Source organism: Lacerta agilis, chromosome 12, assembly GCF_009819535.1.
Source record: "Lacerta agilis isolate rLacAgi1 chromosome 12, rLacAgi1.pri, whole genome shotgun sequence".
Classification (NCBI taxonomy): domain Eukaryota; kingdom Metazoa; phylum Chordata; class Lepidosauria; order Squamata; family Lacertidae; genus Lacerta; species Lacerta agilis.
This window is the reverse complement of record NC_046323.1, coordinates 46,820,760-46,839,420: the sequence shown is the minus strand read 5'-3', so window position 1 is coordinate 46,839,420 and position 18,661 is coordinate 46,820,760. Positions and strand designations below refer to the sequence as shown.

The following is an 18,661-nucleotide window of genomic DNA, read 5'->3' as shown; positions in this document are numbered from 1 at the left end:
GCTGGATGGAGAAAGACAATGCACCATGCTTCCATTGTGAGCTCATTATTTTACCGGTATTACCATTTTGTCTTCACAATCAACCCTTCAGGTACAAGAAGGCTGAAGCTGCGACTGGCCCAAGGTCACCAACAGGATGCATGACGAAACAAGGATTTGTGCTCATTCATCCAATCCAAAACTAGTTCTCAGATCAGAACTAAACTATGTCATTTGAAAAGGGGAACCCCTGGCATGTTTCAATGTACGCCCAATATGAAATGTGGGCAGCTGACGGAAAGGTTTATGATTGGCTGCTATGGAGTATCACTCACTGAGGATCCTCAACTGTGGGAAGAGGGCTTTTGACCTCACGTCCTACTTGTGACCTTCCCAAATGCATTTGGAAACAGAATGCTGGACAAGACATGCCTCTCTTCTGACAAGCAGGGTCCTAAAGTTCTTATGGCCTTTGCTTTCATTATTAAATTAGCACACCCAAAATTAGTACATTCATGCAATGGCCAGGACACTTTTCAGAATAGCATACAGAGCAGCAACCCAACTGAAGTATCCCAGCCTGTTGAGATGTTGAAAATTTGTCTGTTACTACACATCAGCTTGGCCACCTAGTATATTCACAGCTTTCCAATTTTTGTGTACCATTTTTGGAGGACAAGTAGTGCTGTGACATCTTAAATGTTTAGTAGTTTATTGTGGAATGAAAGCTTTAGGCCCACATCAAATGAGTGAAGAGGATGAAACTGGATCGTACTGGCAAGAAACAAGGAACTATACTGGCAAGGGGGAAAAAACCTGGTTCACAAGATAATATGCATTCAGTTCACCCATTACTGGAGCAGTAAATATACTGTGGTACCTTGGGTTACATATGCTTCAGGTTACATATTCTGCTAACACAGAAATAAAGCTTTAGGTTAAGAACTTTGCTTCAGGATAAGAACAGAAATCGTGCTCTGGCGGCGCAGCGGCAGTGGGAGGTCCCATTAGCTAAAGTAGTGCTTCAGGTTAAGAACAGTTTCAGGTTAAGAACGGACCTCTGAAACGAATTAAGTACTTAACCAGAGGTACCACTGTACCATAATTATGGCCAGGGGGAGGTAATATACTGCTCAAAGCGCAAGAACAAGTCATAATTCTTCTTCAAAACCTGGCAAGTACAACCAAATATGTTAAATTCAAAAACTGCAGTCTTTTCCTGTAACTGACCTTTGAAATTGTTCAGTTTAAGCATTCCATCATACAGGTGGCATACTGAACTAGGTATTTTTCAGAAATGGCATGGAAAAAAATGTAAATAACCTGTTAAGCAGAGGGCACACAAAGGTTTGCAGCTATTTTATTTACAAGTATACATTTAACACAAAGAAACACCGATATTCAAGCCTAGTTTAATAGTAGTGTAACAATATGCATCATCTGGATGATTATTCTAACCCAACTACATTGAAAAATTAATGCCAGTAAAATTCTTGGTCATAATATTAAGAAATACAATATATAAATTGAAAATATGATTGCTTAAAATTTGAAAATGGAAGTGAAGCCTTTTTTTTTGCACAGGAGTCAGAGTTTAACATAATCTGAAGGAAAAGTCTCCAACTGACTTTATATTGTTCAGGTTAACAGAAGAAGAAAAAGCGTAGTTTCGCTGTGAGGGGGAACAGGCAGTTTGCTTCTTAAGGTAGAACATATTCCCAGTGTTCAGCCTTCGGTGGGCAATCACATCACCGAGCATGAAGACTTCCCTTGTGAAGATGCCCCGTCAATTTTCTCTGCCTCCAAAATTATCCTTCTGAAGACGTCAACAGCAGTCTAGAAAGAAGGCAGAGGGGCTATTAAGAGTCTCAAGCAGTAGAAAGCACAGCAGCCGCTGTAACTGTTTTAGAATAGTGAACAAGGATGAGAAGAGGAAAGGTGACGACATGCTGTAACTCAGCATTGCTAGCATGCCTGAGATGGATAGTAATGTGACACGATGCAATAAAAGCAACGCAAAAAATCAGGATCGCCTAATTTCCCCACCCAACTTTCATGGCTGAACTCTGACCTGCAAGCCTTCCCTTTTCTTGTAATATGCAAGTGATGCTCAACATGTGAACTGCCTCCTGAACCAAAACTGCTCAAAATGGGCCTTGTGTACCTTGCACAATGCGCACACAGATCACTGCAGACCACCATGCTGCTGAAGTTTCAAGCCAAAGTGTGAATCAGGTGGCTTTCCAAAGTGTAACAAAGACCTCTTTGTTAGGCCTGGCATGAGACAGGTGAAATATAATAGCAATTTGGTTTCATAGCTACTTGTGTTGCACTGTAAGTATTGTTACCTGCCCCGAGCATTGGGAGTTGACAGATTAGCAGTCTCATCTCAGAAGGCTAGGAGGCTATTTCAGGGACATGGGCCTGAATTCATAACCCAATAGTTATGTGAAGTGAGTTACAGAGCTGGAAGCTATGAAGGCCAGGGAAATGTTTCTGAGAAACTAGATGGCAATGTCAACAGATGCTAAGAGGCAGTTGACTCAAATAAGCTCCAGGAGCCGCATTTTAGTTTGGAGGAAAAGATGCTTATCAGAAGGTACTTCCATTATTCTGAGCTAGAAGGTAGCACAGAAAGGCACCCCAGTATTTAAGGACTGAATAGGAAGAACTGTCCCCTGAACAAAAATGTTGCCCTTCAGTATCTTTATTAAATATAAATATAAATATAAATATAAATATAAATATAAATATAAATATAAATAATATATATATAATCTCTTATCACCTAGTTGCTATTGATGTTTCATTTTTTCATGTTAAAAGCTCCTTCCCACTTGGACTGAAACTTGTTAAGAATTTTTGCCTGCAGAAGTAAAAGTTGCAGGGAAAATATAGTAAAGAATGAAGAACCAGAGGTTTTGGTAATGAGATTGCTGCAAATCATTTGTGTGAAACAATCTCGGCATTTCTGAGTTGGCACACTTGGAGAATCCAATGCTTGTCTTTCTATTTTTTTCTGTTCATCAAGAATCATTTGCCAACAAGGTACAATTCTGAACTGGGCTTGCTTCCAAATTTGCTCCAATGGATTCAAGCAGTCCCTTAAGCATCTTAAAAGTGCAATGTGACAGTTAATTGAACATTGCCTCATATAATGTCAGATATGTACTGTATCTCATGTGACATTTAAAATCTAAAATCAAATGAAAAGGGTATTTGTCAGTACAATGTTTTCCAGGCACAAACTGTCCACAAATGGTCAATTAACCTAATATATTTCCTCTGCAATTAGATTTTTTGCAGAATCCCAAATAGCTTGCTCTACAGAAGTTTCACCTCTACATGCTGTTTCTTTACTCCTGAAGGTAGACAGGAATGCAATTTTAGTGAAACTTTCAGATACCCCCCTCGATATTCTGAAACAGTAATTCAGCTCCCATTTTAACAAGGAATATATGATGTGCTGCTTTAACTCAAGCTCAAGTCTAAAACTGCCAGTGCTCTTTTTAGCGGATCCTTTCATCTTACAAAATTAAGGAGCTCTTAGGACCCAGGTGGCACTGTGGGTTAAACCACAGAGTCTAGGGCTTGCTGATCAGAAGGTCGGCAGTTCGAATCCCTGCCACGGGGTGAGCTCCTGTTGCTCGGTCCCAGCTCCTGCCCACCTAGCAGTTTGAAAGCACGTCAAAGTGCAAGTAGATAAATAGGGACCACTCCAGCGGGAAGGTAAACGGCGTTTCCGTGCGCTGCTCTGGTTTGCCAGAAGCGGCTTTGTCATGCTGGCCACATGACCCGAAAGCTGTCTGCGGACAAACGCCAGCTCTCTCAGCCTATAGAGCAAGATGAGCGCCACAAACCCAGAGTCGGACACGACTGGACCTGATGGTCAGGGGTCCCTTTTACCTTTAATCTGTGGTGGCAAAGCTAGAGTCCACCCTACCTCTGCAGCTTAAGGATAAATTGATGCAGTCATACAACAAAGTCTATGGAAAATACATGTTTTAACAAGGTTCCCAGTTTGCCTTGCCCATAACTAATCTTGTTGTTTGTAGTTTTAAGTGGCTGCATTCCTGTGACCGCATTAATCTTCTGATGACTGTAATAGTTACATGACAGTCTCGTTGCCTGAAGATTTCATCATATGGTGACATATCACAGTAATCTTCAGATCAGGAACAGTCAATGGGATGCAAACGCCCAAGTGATGACTTTGCCACTATGCAAATGGTCATGAGCAAGCTGTAAAAGGCTGACTTGGGCAGCTCTTCTCCCATTTCCCTGGAAACACATTCATAATTAAGCAGCAATTCCTATTTCAACTTCAGCCCTTTAGAAGAAAATTGGCTACCTGGTTTTCTTTAGCAGAAGATTCCAAGAAAGCTGCATTCCAGGATTCCGCTAAAGCTTTCCCTTCTTCATAGCTGATCACCCTGAAAAAAAGGAAAGTAGAGTTATTTATGGCAAGTGCCCTCTAAATTAAAGTTCCAACCATTTGACTGCTCGTCATACTGTGTTATATGGAAGATTTAGGAGAACTTGTCTAACAGATCCAGATATGATACGTTTACAGTTCAGATAATCAATGTTTCATGGAGAAGGTTTCACATCAATTTTCAATTAGAGCAAGAAACAGGAGACACCTAGTTTTGAAGGAAGGGGAGCTGAATGTATTGTTAGAAGATACATAATGAAAGCCAAAGCTTAGTCAGATCACACAATAACATTAGAGCCCTGCTGATCACACAGGTTTGGAATCAACAACACAGGCACCATCTCTAACAGCAACTTCACAAGCACTACGTTGCGTATTATTTTGGGTACATCCACTTTGAAAAATAACTAAGTTAAGGCTGTGCCCATTTACAAGCTAAGCAATGTCCCCTGGGTAATCATCTAGGAAAGGGTATTATTTGGACCATCTCTCTTCTAAGAGTAAAATTTTAGTAGTGGCAGCAATATAATTATTCTGTCTATTAAGAACGCAGGAGAGCCTGCTGGATCAGGTCTAGGGCATACGTAGCCCAGCATCCTGTTCCCACAGTGGCCAACCAGCAAACGGTATTCAGAAGCATAGGGCCTCCAACTGCAATTGGCAGAGCATAGCCATTGTGATCACCATATCCTTCACTAATTTGTTCAATTCTTAGGCAGTGAGTTTCACAGCTGAGCCACAAGCTGCTTAAAGGAGTATAACCATATTACCATAATTCTGAGTTTCTGTGTCACCATAAATGTGTAAGTGATTATGATGGCAAGTGACTTTTTACCAATCAGCAAAGGGGACTGATAAAGATTATGGGAATTCTATTGTTGTAGTGCACACAGTAGTCAAATTAAAAATCAACTTTGCCCCGACAGTAGTAAAATCCACCAGAGGATCGGCGGACAAATATCCAGGCAACAAGTTACCCTCAGGCAACTTTACCTGAACCTGACTTGGCCAAAATGCTACTTTTTAAAAATAATTGCAACTCTAAAACATGAAAGCAATACTCAAGTACCAACCCAAGTAGGATGACCTGAGCTCATTGGAGGAATAGCAGGGCACAAGTGTGACAAATATAGTTCATTATTGGCCTCCTACATAACTCCTCTGCAGAGAAGTAGGTCATCAACTGACCAACATTCCAACCTTAGTTGAATTTATCAAATAAAAGCCAGGAATAGGAATTGGAATGAGGCAAGCTGTGGTATCTGAGGTGATGTATCAGAAAGAAAGGTAGCAAATTACAAGAACATTTCAAGGCACAGGACTGCTACAGCTGTCTGCAGACCATTATGCTCAGAGAAGCATATTCATAGAATCATGGAATCATGGAGTTGGAAGAGACCACAAGGGCCATCCAGTCCAACCCCCTGCCAAGCAGGAAACACCATCAAAGCATTCCTGACAGATGGCTGTCAAGCCTCCGCTTAAAGACCTCCAAAGAAGGAGACTCCACCACACTCCTTGGCAGCAAATTCCACTGTCGGACAGCTCTTACTGTCAGGAAGTTCTTCCTAATGTTTAGGTGGAATCTTCTTTCTTGTAGTTTGAATCCATTGCCCCGTGTCCGCTTCTCTGGAGCAGCAGAAAACAACCTTTCACCTACAGTTCTACAGAGGTTAGACCCACTGAAATGAATAAGTAATGAATCAAGGTCAGCAACGCCTATTAATTTCAAAGGGCCTACTCAGAATATGACTGGATACAATGCACCACAACATTTTAATCTTAGCAGGGTTGCCTTAACTCATCTCAAGAGAAATATTCCATACCGTTCCATGTGCAGGTCCTTTTTATTTCCAACCAACATAATGGGGATCCTACAGGATTAAAAACAACACAAATCACTTTCAGAGCAGAAGCTGATGTCTGCAGAGTAATACGACAGCAAAATGAAACATGGAATGAAATGAGAGTGTTACTACTTACTGGACTTTTCCCACCATATCCAATAACTTGCCATGGATAACTTTAATCACTTCAAAACTGAAAAATAAAAGGATGACATCATACACGCCCTCCAACGTTGCACCCCCTGGCATTTCTATCCCGCCCACAAATAATTCTACAAAGATCAAAGCCACAAACAAACACTACTTCATTTAACTACTGGGAATTCTATTTGTCTGGAAAACCTAAGTGAAGCCCCGATGCCAATGGTATCTCATCATGTTTACACAATTAAAAAATGAGAAATTAAAACCTGCACCCTGGCTTATACATGGCAAGAAAGACATTACTTGAGCTATGTATGAATTTGATTTCTTTTAAAAAGCAAAAGGTGATCAAGTTGAGCATCAAACACCATAATTATTTTAAGTCACAAACTCAGGGTTAAAGAGGCTGTTTCCAAAACATAACACGAACCCGATACTGTTATATACCAGATCACTTCCAAAGCAGTTTATGTTCTGTGTAGGCTGGGGACAAAATCCCCTGGGAACTTGTGCTGTGCAAGCCTCACTGAAAGGAAGGGAGAATTGCACAACTGCAGTGGGAGTGCATGTAGAAGTTTCCATCACAGTGTGACCTTGACCATGAAGTGCAACTGGGTCAATGAGGTCAGGACTTCATTTTGGCACAGAAAAGTAAACAGAATTGGAGAAAGCCAGAACTGTTATTATGACAGTTTGATCGCCCATGTAAATGGAAGACAATCCATAAAACACCAATGGCAGAACTCCAACACAGCACAGTACAATCTAAAAACAATTTGCTGCACAAGGTCCTGCATTCACCCTGCTCCTTTCACCTCCCATCAGCAGGCCAAGCTCATATCACCCTACGTTTTACGTACGGACTGCAATATTTACATCACTAATTGCCCAGGCCCCTGCCTGCTATCTGCATCTAACACTGGGGGGAGGAAACTCCAGCAACTTAAACCAACTAACCCACGGCTTTCACTTTCTCTACCCAGCTGGTCTGTGTAGTGCTTCAGGCACAGCCTGAGCTTGCTGCTGTTTGCTTCACATTTCAGTGTAGACTGCGACAAACAACCACTCAATGTTCCCTTCCTTCCGCTTGCACTACAAGGTGTTTAGGATTTGCAAAGCTCACCAGTACCAACACCTGCCAAGGCTTGGCCTTGTTCACCCCCATGAAACAACTTTACACGTAAGAAGGAAATAAGAGATCACATCTGAGACATGCGAGACATTAGAATGGAAATATATTTGCAACTCTCACGTTCCTCAAAAACAGAAGCGAAATTACCAGTACTGCAGAGGTACCGCTTAAGCATACCCTCCAGTATTGACAGTTATCAGGAATTAACAAGAGAAGTAAATGCAGAACTTGTGCCAGTATTTATTCTTTGTGTGTGAGAACACAGTTAACTCCAGGAAAACAAGGTAGGATCCAGAGGGCTGTAAGTGGGCTTACACACCAGGATTTTTTTTTAGGCCTCTCTGCTGACTACAGCCCTCATGCCCCATTCCAGCCACTCCTGAAGTTAGTTTTTTTTTGTGTGTGTGTTTTGGGGGGAGATTGTTCTCTGGAACAGCTTTCAATACAGCACAATGGGGCCACAGCTGGAAGTGAAAGTTAGCAAATATCCTGCACAGAATACAGATGCAACACAGTGCCTTCCCAATCTACTTTAGGCTCCTGGAATGCAGTGCATAGTGATGAGCTGGCAACTGGGTAATGGGCAAGTTAGGGAGCAGCTCAAGGCCCAAGTGCTCTTCCCTTGTGTGTAGCTTATGGCCCTACCATGTGGGAGCAGAACACAAGTCCAATTTATGTCTGATAGCTTAAGGCAGGGGGGTAGGCAACCTAAGGCCCATGGGCCACAAGCGGCCCACGGGGGTCGTTTAATCGGCCCACGAGCCGCCCCTGAAGCGAGCTGCTTGCTCGGTGAGTCCCCCCCCGCTGCAATAACCAGTGCAGTGTCTTGCTTCCGTGGCGCTGTAAGTCATGTCTGCGCATGTGCAGATATCATAAATCGCATCTGTGCAGACGCCCTAAATCACGTCTGTGCCCAGACGCTGGAAATTGCGTGTGCACGTGCGCATGTGCAATCCAACCCACGGAGGGATCTCTGCTGGAGTGAACCGGCCCAGGCAAGGTAAACCTTGCCAATCCCTGGCTTAAGGTGTAGAACAGCAGACCGGTGAATAAAATATTCTTAAAGGGCAAGAGATCACAACAATGCTGAGACACATGACCACGCCCTTGGAGGCTCACCATAATGGGTATGAAGTTCACAGAGGCCGCAGTCACCAAGTGACACTAAAGCAAGCTGTGGGGCTCATTTTAAGCAAAACGTGTGTGTGCTTGTGCACATAGATCTCACTTCGCTTCTCCCTTAATTGAGCAGGGAAGCAAACCACAGAGTGGCTGGCTTTGCATTGTGTCTGTATCAGCACTTGTGGTTTGCTTTCCTCTAGACAAACCATGACTGGGAAGTCAGGCTTCGCATTGCGGTTTGTTTGGAGAGAAGTACACCACAAGGACTTTGTTCAGAGACAACTCCAAGCCAGCTGACCTGGGACTTCTTTAGCAGCTGAACTAAGGGAGGAGGTGAAGTGTTACGGTTAAAACTAACCACATGGCTTGGCATAGCATGTGGTCACCACGACCCTCCTCCTATTCATTATGGCGAGTCACCAACAGCTGTTGTCTCCTAACAATATTTTCTTCAGTCTGCTACTCTCAAAAGGAAGTTAGAAATCACCTACCCTTAAGTCTGTGCGAGAGGACAGTACCACAAGGTTTACAGAATATTAATTTGGAAACTTAAATTAAAACATCAACATTTTTTATTAAGATGGCAAACAGGCTTAACAAGAAACCTATTTTAAAATTCTCTATTAAAAGAAAGAAAGAAAAGCAAATGAATTGCTATCCACCCTGCGGCCAAGAACACACACATATGAGAAAGTGATAATTGAGCCCATCACAGAAAGCGGAGCTCAAAGAATGGAAATTTCCAAAGCAAAAGAATGCCTCAAATACTGACTTCAAGAGCCAAGGTTACACAGTCCAATAAACTCTTGCCTTCTGCTATCCTGTACAGAGTGTCCACATACACTGCCCCAATAAGGAGACCTGGTCGTCTGAGTCCTCAGAGCATACTGCAAATGGATCAAGGTTGCACTCTCATTTTTCACAGGCTATCAGGCAGCTGAAGGCTGGTTATGCCACAAAGCAACATCGTAAGTGAGCGAACTCAACGTGAAAGGCTCTATATCCCCATTAGCAATCCTTTACCCACAGTAATAGGCTTTAGGTTATCAAGCACTAATGGCCTTGAAATGGTGCCAAGGTTTCTCTTTCAGGAAGGCAGAAGGGCTAATATCAAATGAGTGGAAGATTCAGCCTAGGGACAAATTCTCAGACCTCACCAAGTTCAATTCTAAGGCTTTGCAATATTCGTTTCAACAGATGAACACGAAGTTCTATTCAGGGTTCATCCATTGAAATCTATCAGCTCAAGTTAGTTTTGCCCATCAATTTCAATGGATCTGTTCCTATGATACCAGAACGCTTGACACATGCAAATTAGTAGGTCAGAGTAGGTTACAGCTTGGTTACCACAACTTTGGGTACCTATACAGCGAGCATACTGGTGTGCATTTGCAGAGAAGGCAGCAAAACAATACTGGCAGGTACCACTGATGCACACTTGAGAACAAAATTAATTGTCTAAGAAAGTAAGTAAAATAAAACTATTATATGGCAAAATAGATTTTTGAGTAATTTTTATACATATTCAATAGTCAATGTATATTTCTGAGCACAACACCTACTTGACAATTTTATGCTGTTTATGAGAGAGCATCAGTGGAATGTGTCATTTGTTAGCTGGCTTCACAACTGCCTGAAATACTATTCTGTTTTTTTCTTCTAGGTCTTACAATTTTGCTTCATGAAGAGCAAATGGATGCTGCCCTTTTATAGTACTCAATTTAGCTTGCACTTTATGGCTCCCAGAATGTCAATGAGAGCCAATACTACTTTGAAAGCTAATAATAATAATAATAATAAAAACTCATGTTTTTATGGCACTCAACCCATGTCCTGCAACATATTTTTTGGATGCGTTTGCACCACATTTTCAATCAAAGTAGGGAGACGAAAGCACCATTGTGGCGGCACTGAGTTGCCGTTCCGTGTTTGGACTTGTGCTACTTGTTGAACGGTTCATTAATCCAGTCTGCATAACGTTTACTATACATGTAATTTGTTAAGGTAGAGTTGTACATTTATCCATTCCATCTTTCCAGTATTTCCAGGTCTTGTCTTGCCCATGGCACCTTAGTATGTTTGTTGTTTGAATGGTTATTAGCCTATTTCTATTCTAGCTATTATTCCAGTAAATTTGGTTTTATACTTACTAGCCAGTTTGTGGTGTTGTTTTGTTTTGGGAGACTAAAGCAGCCAAAGTCTGAAACAGCTCAAAAATTAAGAAACTGCCTTGATAGCAGGAATTGGGAGGCATGACTTACCTTTTTATTGATGTGACTGAGTAAACAAGAATGTATCCATTAATGTCTATGGAGTACGTCTGAGGAAATATTGAATATTCATCCTGTTGGAAGATAAAGCTGCACGTTAATGTTTTGCTGCCACACAAGCTCATTAGTAAGCTTGAAGAACTGAGTTAGGATTAAGCGCATTTAATCCTTGCATTGTTAAAATGCTGTGCATGAACGTACATGTACTGACTTCCTTTCACTGCTGTCTTACATTCTAGTGAATTCTTTGCATAGCTGAAGGATTACAATTCCTCTACAAAGGTCTACAGGAGCAGTGCCACCACTGAAAATGGAAGGCACCAAACAGGAAGGCTGACATTTCACGGGCATGATGCACTCATGCACTCGCTATGCATTTACAAGAACATCACTGAATGTGAGAAATGGTAACTTGCAATTACTAAACAGTCCTATGGGAAGCTGTCCATCAACTTTGACACACGTGTGTCAAGACAGACAATTTTGACATTTAAACCTATCAGTATTAAATCTGTTGGGAAATTGGACATCTACTTAAATAACTTAGAACATGCTCAATACTGTTGCTCAATACTGTCTAAGATGCCAAATGATCTTTCAACTATGAAGTAATGCAAACAGTAGGTTATCAACAAAGCACTGATCAAATTCCATTTTAGCTTCCACAGATGTGAGCACTAGATCAATCTCTCATTGCTCCTTCAGAATTTAAGGTAACTTTGACTTTATACTCCACTGGCATTGGCTTGCTTGAAAGAAGTAACTTTCTTAATGACAATGCAAGCAGACATATTCAAAACAAGGTTCTGTTTAAAGATTTTTATTTTACTAACTAAAATACAATTCTAAGTACAAAAGTAAACACAATTTCCCTCATCTTTCCTGTGACTTTAGGATGTTCGCAGAGGGAAAGTTTCCCATTCACTTCTCCCTCCTCGAACCACCTATGCTCCCACAAGTGTCTGCCTGGAGGGTCAAGAATTCCTCCTGCACAATGTGAGACAAGGTCCAGAGAGGCTGATAGGGAAGAGGGGAAATGGGAATTTTCCTCCCATGAACTTGATTATGTTAAAATGATGAAATTGATAAAATAAACAACTTATGTAGTTTTATTATTTTGATGAGTATGTTGTGGATTTGTCATTTCACATATTTAGCGTTGGGTGCATTTCACCATTAATACATGAGCCCCCAGTGGCACAATGGGTCAGCGCGTCTTGCTGCTAACCAGAAGGTTGGTGGTTTGGGGCGGCTGTGGGCAGGATTCCTGCATTGCAGGGGGTTGGACTAGATGACCCTTGGGGCTCTTTCCAACTATACAATTCTATTATTCTATGATCCTGCTCATCTTTACTTCATTTTATGGGGTGCCGCGATGAACCTTGCACATTGAAAATATAAATATGCTACAAGTGAACTATCCCTTTGGAAGGCTGAAGTCTATGCAGGGGAAGTATTTTGCTTTGGATCGGGAAGATAGCCTGGAAACCATCTCTGCAGCCATTTGTTACCCTCTTGATTGGTCTTGATATGGCTTCCATGAGTTTTTCCTGTGGCTTTAAAAATAGAGAAACATCTAGATGCCCTTGGTTTCCGAGGCTAGAGTTGGGACGATGGTTGGGGAAGAGCCTAATCCTGCTCAAGGTCAATTACTGCCAGACTGGAAGATATCAAGAAATTATTGTACCTTCGGTTATGCAGTGGCATTTTGCAAATGTGCTATACCATCATATTTGAGCAAAAGGAGATGTTCTTGTTCAACTCTCAGCAGGTCCCATGCACATAGACATATGCTACATTTTGAATACTCACAGCAGGCTATTTATGCACAGTAATAAGCCCAAAGCTCATGGCTACAAAATAGCTTTCCCTGCAGGGAAAGAAAGTTTGTGCTTTGCTTCTTTTGAGGTTTAGTAGTTTCCTTCCTCTTACTAGCCTTATGTCTAGGGTTGCCATATTTTGAAGAGCAAAAAAGAGGGCACATTTGCCTAGGGCAGGGAGAAGGGGGTGTGGGAGCGGGTGAGCACTGGAGCATGCCATGGGTGAGGCATGCGCTGGAGCGACACTAGAGGGACGTGGCAAAATGGGGGGGGTGACACACACACACACACACACACACACACACCTCCCTCTTATGTTGTTGTTGTTGTGGTGGTGGTGGTGGTAAGGCATACAAAATAATTAAAAAGCCCAGGAAAAGCAATAAAGCAAAACAGCTTTTTATGTAGAAAGAGGAGAAAGAGAGGAAGCAAGGGATGGGATGGGATGAAAAGGAGAGAAAAAAAGAAGAGAGGGGTTTGGAGAAGGTCCTTGGTAACAAAGAAAAAAAACCAGGACATTTTGGCAAATTCAAAAAATCCGCCAGCACAGAAATTTTACCCCTGAAAAGAAGGACATGTCCTGGAAAAAGAGAACGTATGGCAACCCTACTTATGTCATGAAGGATTGTGAGAAATACTTTGTGCAAGAAGGATATCACACTTGAGATTAAACCCAAATCAATAACCACATATTTCTCCCCTTCACTTGCATTACCTCTATAAATTGCAAATTCATATGACAATTTTAGATTAATTGCAGCTATGATCTTTCTGTACTTTAAGCAAGAGTAACTGAGTTGGTTATGAAAACATACTTATGATCTGCTTCTTCGAAGACTTCATACAATCTGTAACCAGACACTATAGGATGAATCACGTCTAATTTCTACTTGAAAATAATTAAAAGGGCCATAGCCTTTTCTCCTAAGTCTTTTAAGCCACTGTACCAATTTTAGGATATCAACACTGGAAATACTATCAGGGAAACAAACATCACTTACTTGGCCAGCTGTGTCAACTACTTGAAGATGATATTCCTGCCCATTTACTGTAATCAGCTTTGTGAATGCTGGACAAATGAGAAAAAGGGCAGTTCAGTGCTTCACAGGAAAATTCTATCACTTCAGTTCAAACTGGCCATTTTACTCTTTAGTAGACTAAAAATAACCTGAGTTTCATTGGCCAAATTTGCACATCACAGTTAACTATTCTTAGTGGATTAAAAAGAATGTGATCTATGGCTTACCATTATGTCTGAACCAGAGGCTGTGGTCGGTTTCACCCAAACACAAATCATGATTTGTAAGTCAAAAACAAACCTTGACTTATAGACCATGGTTTGAGTGAAATACACCATGACCTCCAGTCTTAGATTAAGGCTGTGAAACTTATTTCATACACATATATTCAGTGCTTTTTCCCTAGAATAATAGGTGTTGGTACTCACCATGACGTTGTTACAGTGAGTGTCAAACTTTTTAACAAACAACAACAACAACGTGCTAGTACTGCGTACTCTTGAGTACATCCTGAAAAAGCACTGCATATATTTCTGCAGAGCTGAACTAGAAAGAGTAGCCTTAAAGGCTAGCAGTTATATTAACCTTAGATCCAACATAATTTCAAGCTCATACGTCTCATTTCCCAAAAGGCTGCAGAAAAGTGTTGCTTCTATTCCCTCTCTGCATATGTGATTTCTAAACACAAGCCATAGTATGTGCAAAAATTTAAAAAGATCGACTGGTTTACACCCTAGCTTCTCTATAGAAAACTGCACTTTATTAAGTTCTGCATCCATTAGACATCTAACTTCAGATTAAATAATAAATCAATGAAGCATAAACTGCTTCAAGCTCTTTGGAGGAAAAGTGCATGTGTGGGCGAAATGGATTAAGGCAAATCAGCTCTCCTTGCATGTTCAGAGAAATAGTTTAGTTACTTACTGTTCTCTATGGTAGGATCATATGAATCAACGAACTGGCCTTCCACAAACTGAATCGTCAACGATGATTTCCCTGTGAAGAAAACAAGGCAAAAGCTAATAGTGCTGCAGATGCGGTTAATGACATTCTGTCACCAAACACAGAAGTTTTGCACTTTTTTTTTTTTTTATAAAAAAGAGCTGTTTAGGTTATCCTGATCACTGTGCGCGTGAGAGACAACAGTGTCTGACTCCCTTCTGCTATGCCGTATCTGTGTTTTAATTGGATTGAAAATTGATTGATGACGACTTTTTCTCCCTTTGAACTGTAGCACATCATGCAATATCACAAACTGTTCTTCACATTTTCCTCTGCTAGGATCTTCACATTATGGCTTGGCTTGTTAGTCATACCCATTATTTGCAGCTGCTACAAACACTTCCATTACCCTAAAACCCAAGGAAGTGAGCATCTTTTGCACACCCTAGAGAGTAGGTTACTGCCATCCCATTTGGTCATGCTGTCACTTCTGCTGTAAAGCAGCAAAAATATCAACAGGAATTAGAATTAACAGCCCTGCCTCACACATATCCAATGCAGGTTTTCACAAGTGCTATGGGAAATATGTATAGGGGTGAAAGTATAACCACAGCTTATTAAATACTGAAACACTGCTCCAAGCATCTTTCAAACTTTCAACACTGAGTTCTGAAGATGTCAATCTATCTAAAAAAGAATACATTTCATATGGTGAACATATGGTTGTGCCAGGCAGCCATCTTATTTCCACGTACCACTTATTACCATTATAATAATTTAAAATAGATACTCTCATTGTTCCACATGAAACCAGAATGATTTGCACATAAGGTGATCATACATTTCCCCCCCCCCCAACTGCGACAAAAGTCAATGTTCCAACCCTCTTGTCTCTTTAGGAATATTATGTTTTGGGGGGGGGGGAACCCACCAAACACACACACACAAAAACCCACCACCCTGACATCTTCCACGAGGGCAAAGCCTGTGGCATACACAGGTATTGTAAACAAGGATGTTTCTAACCCAACCCCACTCCGAACCTTCCCAGTAGACACTTTCCCTCCCCGCATTCCCATGAATGGAAAGTACTACATTATATTTATTAGTCACGTTCCTCACAAAAGTGACCCAAAACAAACCGATTGTAACAAGGGGGCAACAAAATATGTGGAACATTTCAAACTAAGGACCAAAAGCCTGGATAAAAATGAAAGGCTTTGCCGAACACCTAAAAAAAAAAAAAAAAGAGGGAAAGATGTTACCAGGCATGCCTCCAAGTGGAGATCATTCCACCAGCCACCAACGAAAAGGCCTGTTCTAGTGTTGTCACTCTCCAGACCTCCCATGGAGTGGGCACACAGAAAAGGGTCGCATGTATACCCATCTGGGAGGGAATCAGCCTCTGTGCCAGTACACCCACCTCTGTGCCCTTCCTGGCACAAAACATACTTAATAGGCTGGTCTGGGCATGTCTGTCTCCACTGCTTGAGGGGACTCTCCTGACTGTTTACTTTGGCTTCAGCAGATCCTGTGAATCTGCCTGCATGTAACAAGGATGCTAATGTTTTTTTATAAGTCATTGAACTAATCTATTTATTTATTTAATGCATTTTTATCCCACTCTTTGGCTGAAAAAAGGCTTCTAGAGTGGCTTACAAATGCCAATGATGAGCCAGTCTCTGTCCTCAGGCTTATAACCTAGAAGATGCAAAAGAAAAGGAAAAGGGATTAGGAGGGATGGAGAGACTGCATTAGAGGAAGGATTAGTTGGAAAATTACTATTTTCCTTTTATGCAGTTTCTGATATATCTTACTCTATTGTATTGCAATGTTTAATAAATATATTGAATTAGAAGCCTGGAGTTGATTAAAGAGCTTTACCCATACATAGCCTCCTTCATGAGCTGACTACTGTGCCCAATGCTACTTGGATCCCAGAACGGAACTAATTCAGGTCTGCTTCTTCCCATTAAAGTCTGAATTCCCACATATTCAGAAGAAGCTCACATAACATGGATGGTGGCATCCAAATTCATGAAGAAACATCACAAAGGGTGATTTTTTGGCCTGCCTTACCTCGCAATGAAGGTGGGAAAGAACACCTCTGTAACAAATTCTGTTCCTGTTTATTATAGCAATTGTCCAGCTTGTGGTGTTCAATAGTTCAATTACACTATAACAACTAGCTCAGAAATATCACATTCTTGCAAAGAGGAGCTGGCAATAACCTTAAGTAAAGCTAATGCTTCATACTTGACTACAACTCTCACTGAGAAACAGCTTGATATCCTTCTTGTAACTACTCTGAAATCGAACGGCACTCAGGACCTATGCTGGTCTTCTGAACATGTGACCTGTCATAACCAGGTATTATGCCTACTCTAAACTGTCGGTTTCTTCACACCGAAAGTAGGGATAGGAAATCTCTGCCCCACAGCACAAAACTGACCCACCAGGTCGCCCTATTTGGCTCACAAGACCATTTCCCCCAAACTATGCCGCTTGCCCCACAAGTAAAAAAAACCTGACAAAAGCAGGATTGAATGCACTTGGTTCCAATCTCCCTCTATCGCTATGGGTTAAAGATCTGGGCCCAATGGGCGATAAAGGTTCCCCAAACCACCCCAAAGGATTTCCTTTATGCTGTGCCCCCCTGTTAATTATGGATTTTAAGATACTGTGACGTGAAGCACTGGGGAGCCAGTGCTAGGCAAAACATACGAAGCCTGCCATCTCTTCAAGTCCTTGGGAAAACTTTCTTTTTGAGCTGTGCCTTTTTCTGCACTGCAGTGACCCCTGTCTACATGAAGTAGTTGCTAGCACCTGTCTGATGTGTTTGCCAATGGCAGGCAACATAATCCTAAAGCAAAGATCACAAGGTATGGTGGATACTTTGGGGCCTAGGCTTGTATTTTTTAAAACTACACACCACATTGTAATTGCATTTCGTAAGCATTCCTAGCTAGGTAAACAGGTCATCTGAATTAAAAATGAAACCAACAACTTCTCACATGGCAGGAAGACCCAGACGCACAAATACAGGGTAGGGGACACCTGCCTTACTAGCAGTACGTGTGAAAAGGATCTAGGGGTCTTGGTGGATCACAAGCTTAACCTGAATCAACAGTGTGATGCAGAAGCAAAAACAAACAAACAAACAAACAAACAAACAAAAAAACACACACTAATGCTATTCTAGGCTATATCAACAGAAGTATAATGTCCAGGTCAAGGGAAGTAATAGTACCACTCTATTCTGCCTTGGTCAGACCTGAAATACTGTGGCCAAGTCTGGGCACCACAATTTAAGAAGGATGTTGACAAGCTGGAATGTGTGCAGAGGAGGGCAACCAAGTTGATTAAGGGTCTGGAAACTAAGCCTTACAAGCAGCGCTTGAAGGAGCTGGGTATGTTTAGCCTGGAAAAGAGGAGACTGAGAGGAGATATGATAGCCATCTTCAAGTATCTTAAGGGCTGCCACATGTTAGAGGGAACATGCTTGCTTTCCTACCAGTCTGGTAATTGTAGATATGAGTTTCTGTTGCAAAAGAAGGGCTATAGCTCAGTGGGGTTAAACATCTGCCTTACATTCAATAGGCCCCAGGTTCAATCCCTGGCATCTCCAGGCACGTCTGGGAAAGTCCCCTGAAATCCTGTATAGCCGTGGACAAAACAGAAAACACTGAGCTATAAAGACCTGACTTAGTATAAGAGAGATTCCTATGTTCTGACTATTACTTCAAGATGTCTACAGAAATGCAGAAAACCTTGTAAACTGATTTCACGTATCAGCTTGGCATAAATATTCCATTTGATGGGCACAGCAAAATTCTTGCTGGTCTAATTATAAAATGTTTTCAAATGTTGCTTTCCCCCATTTGAACTGAATCCAATTTTTCATTCACAGGCACTGTAGTACATAGTAAGGGCACATTTGAAAGCAAACCA

The 18,661-nt window shown here is 41.5% G+C and overlaps 1 protein-coding gene across 1 annotated transcript in view; it reads right to left on the bottom strand.

Moving 5' to 3' along the window:
- Positions 1-1,323: 1,323 nt before the first annotated feature.
- Positions 1,324-18,661, bottom strand: part of RHEB (Ras homolog, mTORC1 binding) — a 30,909-nt gene continuing 13,571 nt past the window's right edge. Inside the window, exons 2-8 of the mRNA XM_033165165.1 lie at positions 14,693-14,764; positions 13,751-13,818; positions 10,921-11,003; positions 6,398-6,454; positions 6,241-6,288; positions 4,331-4,412; positions 1,324-1,815 (exon numbers count right to left, since the gene is read on the bottom strand). Of these exons, the coding sequence (XP_033021056.1) occupies positions 1,723-1,815; positions 4,331-4,412; positions 6,241-6,288; positions 6,398-6,454; positions 10,921-11,003; positions 13,751-13,818; positions 14,693-14,764 (503 nt within the window). The 3' untranslated portion in view covers positions 1,324-1,722. The remainder of the gene's footprint in view (positions 1,816-4,330; positions 4,413-6,240; positions 6,289-6,397; positions 6,455-10,920; positions 11,004-13,750; positions 13,819-14,692; positions 14,765-18,661) is intronic.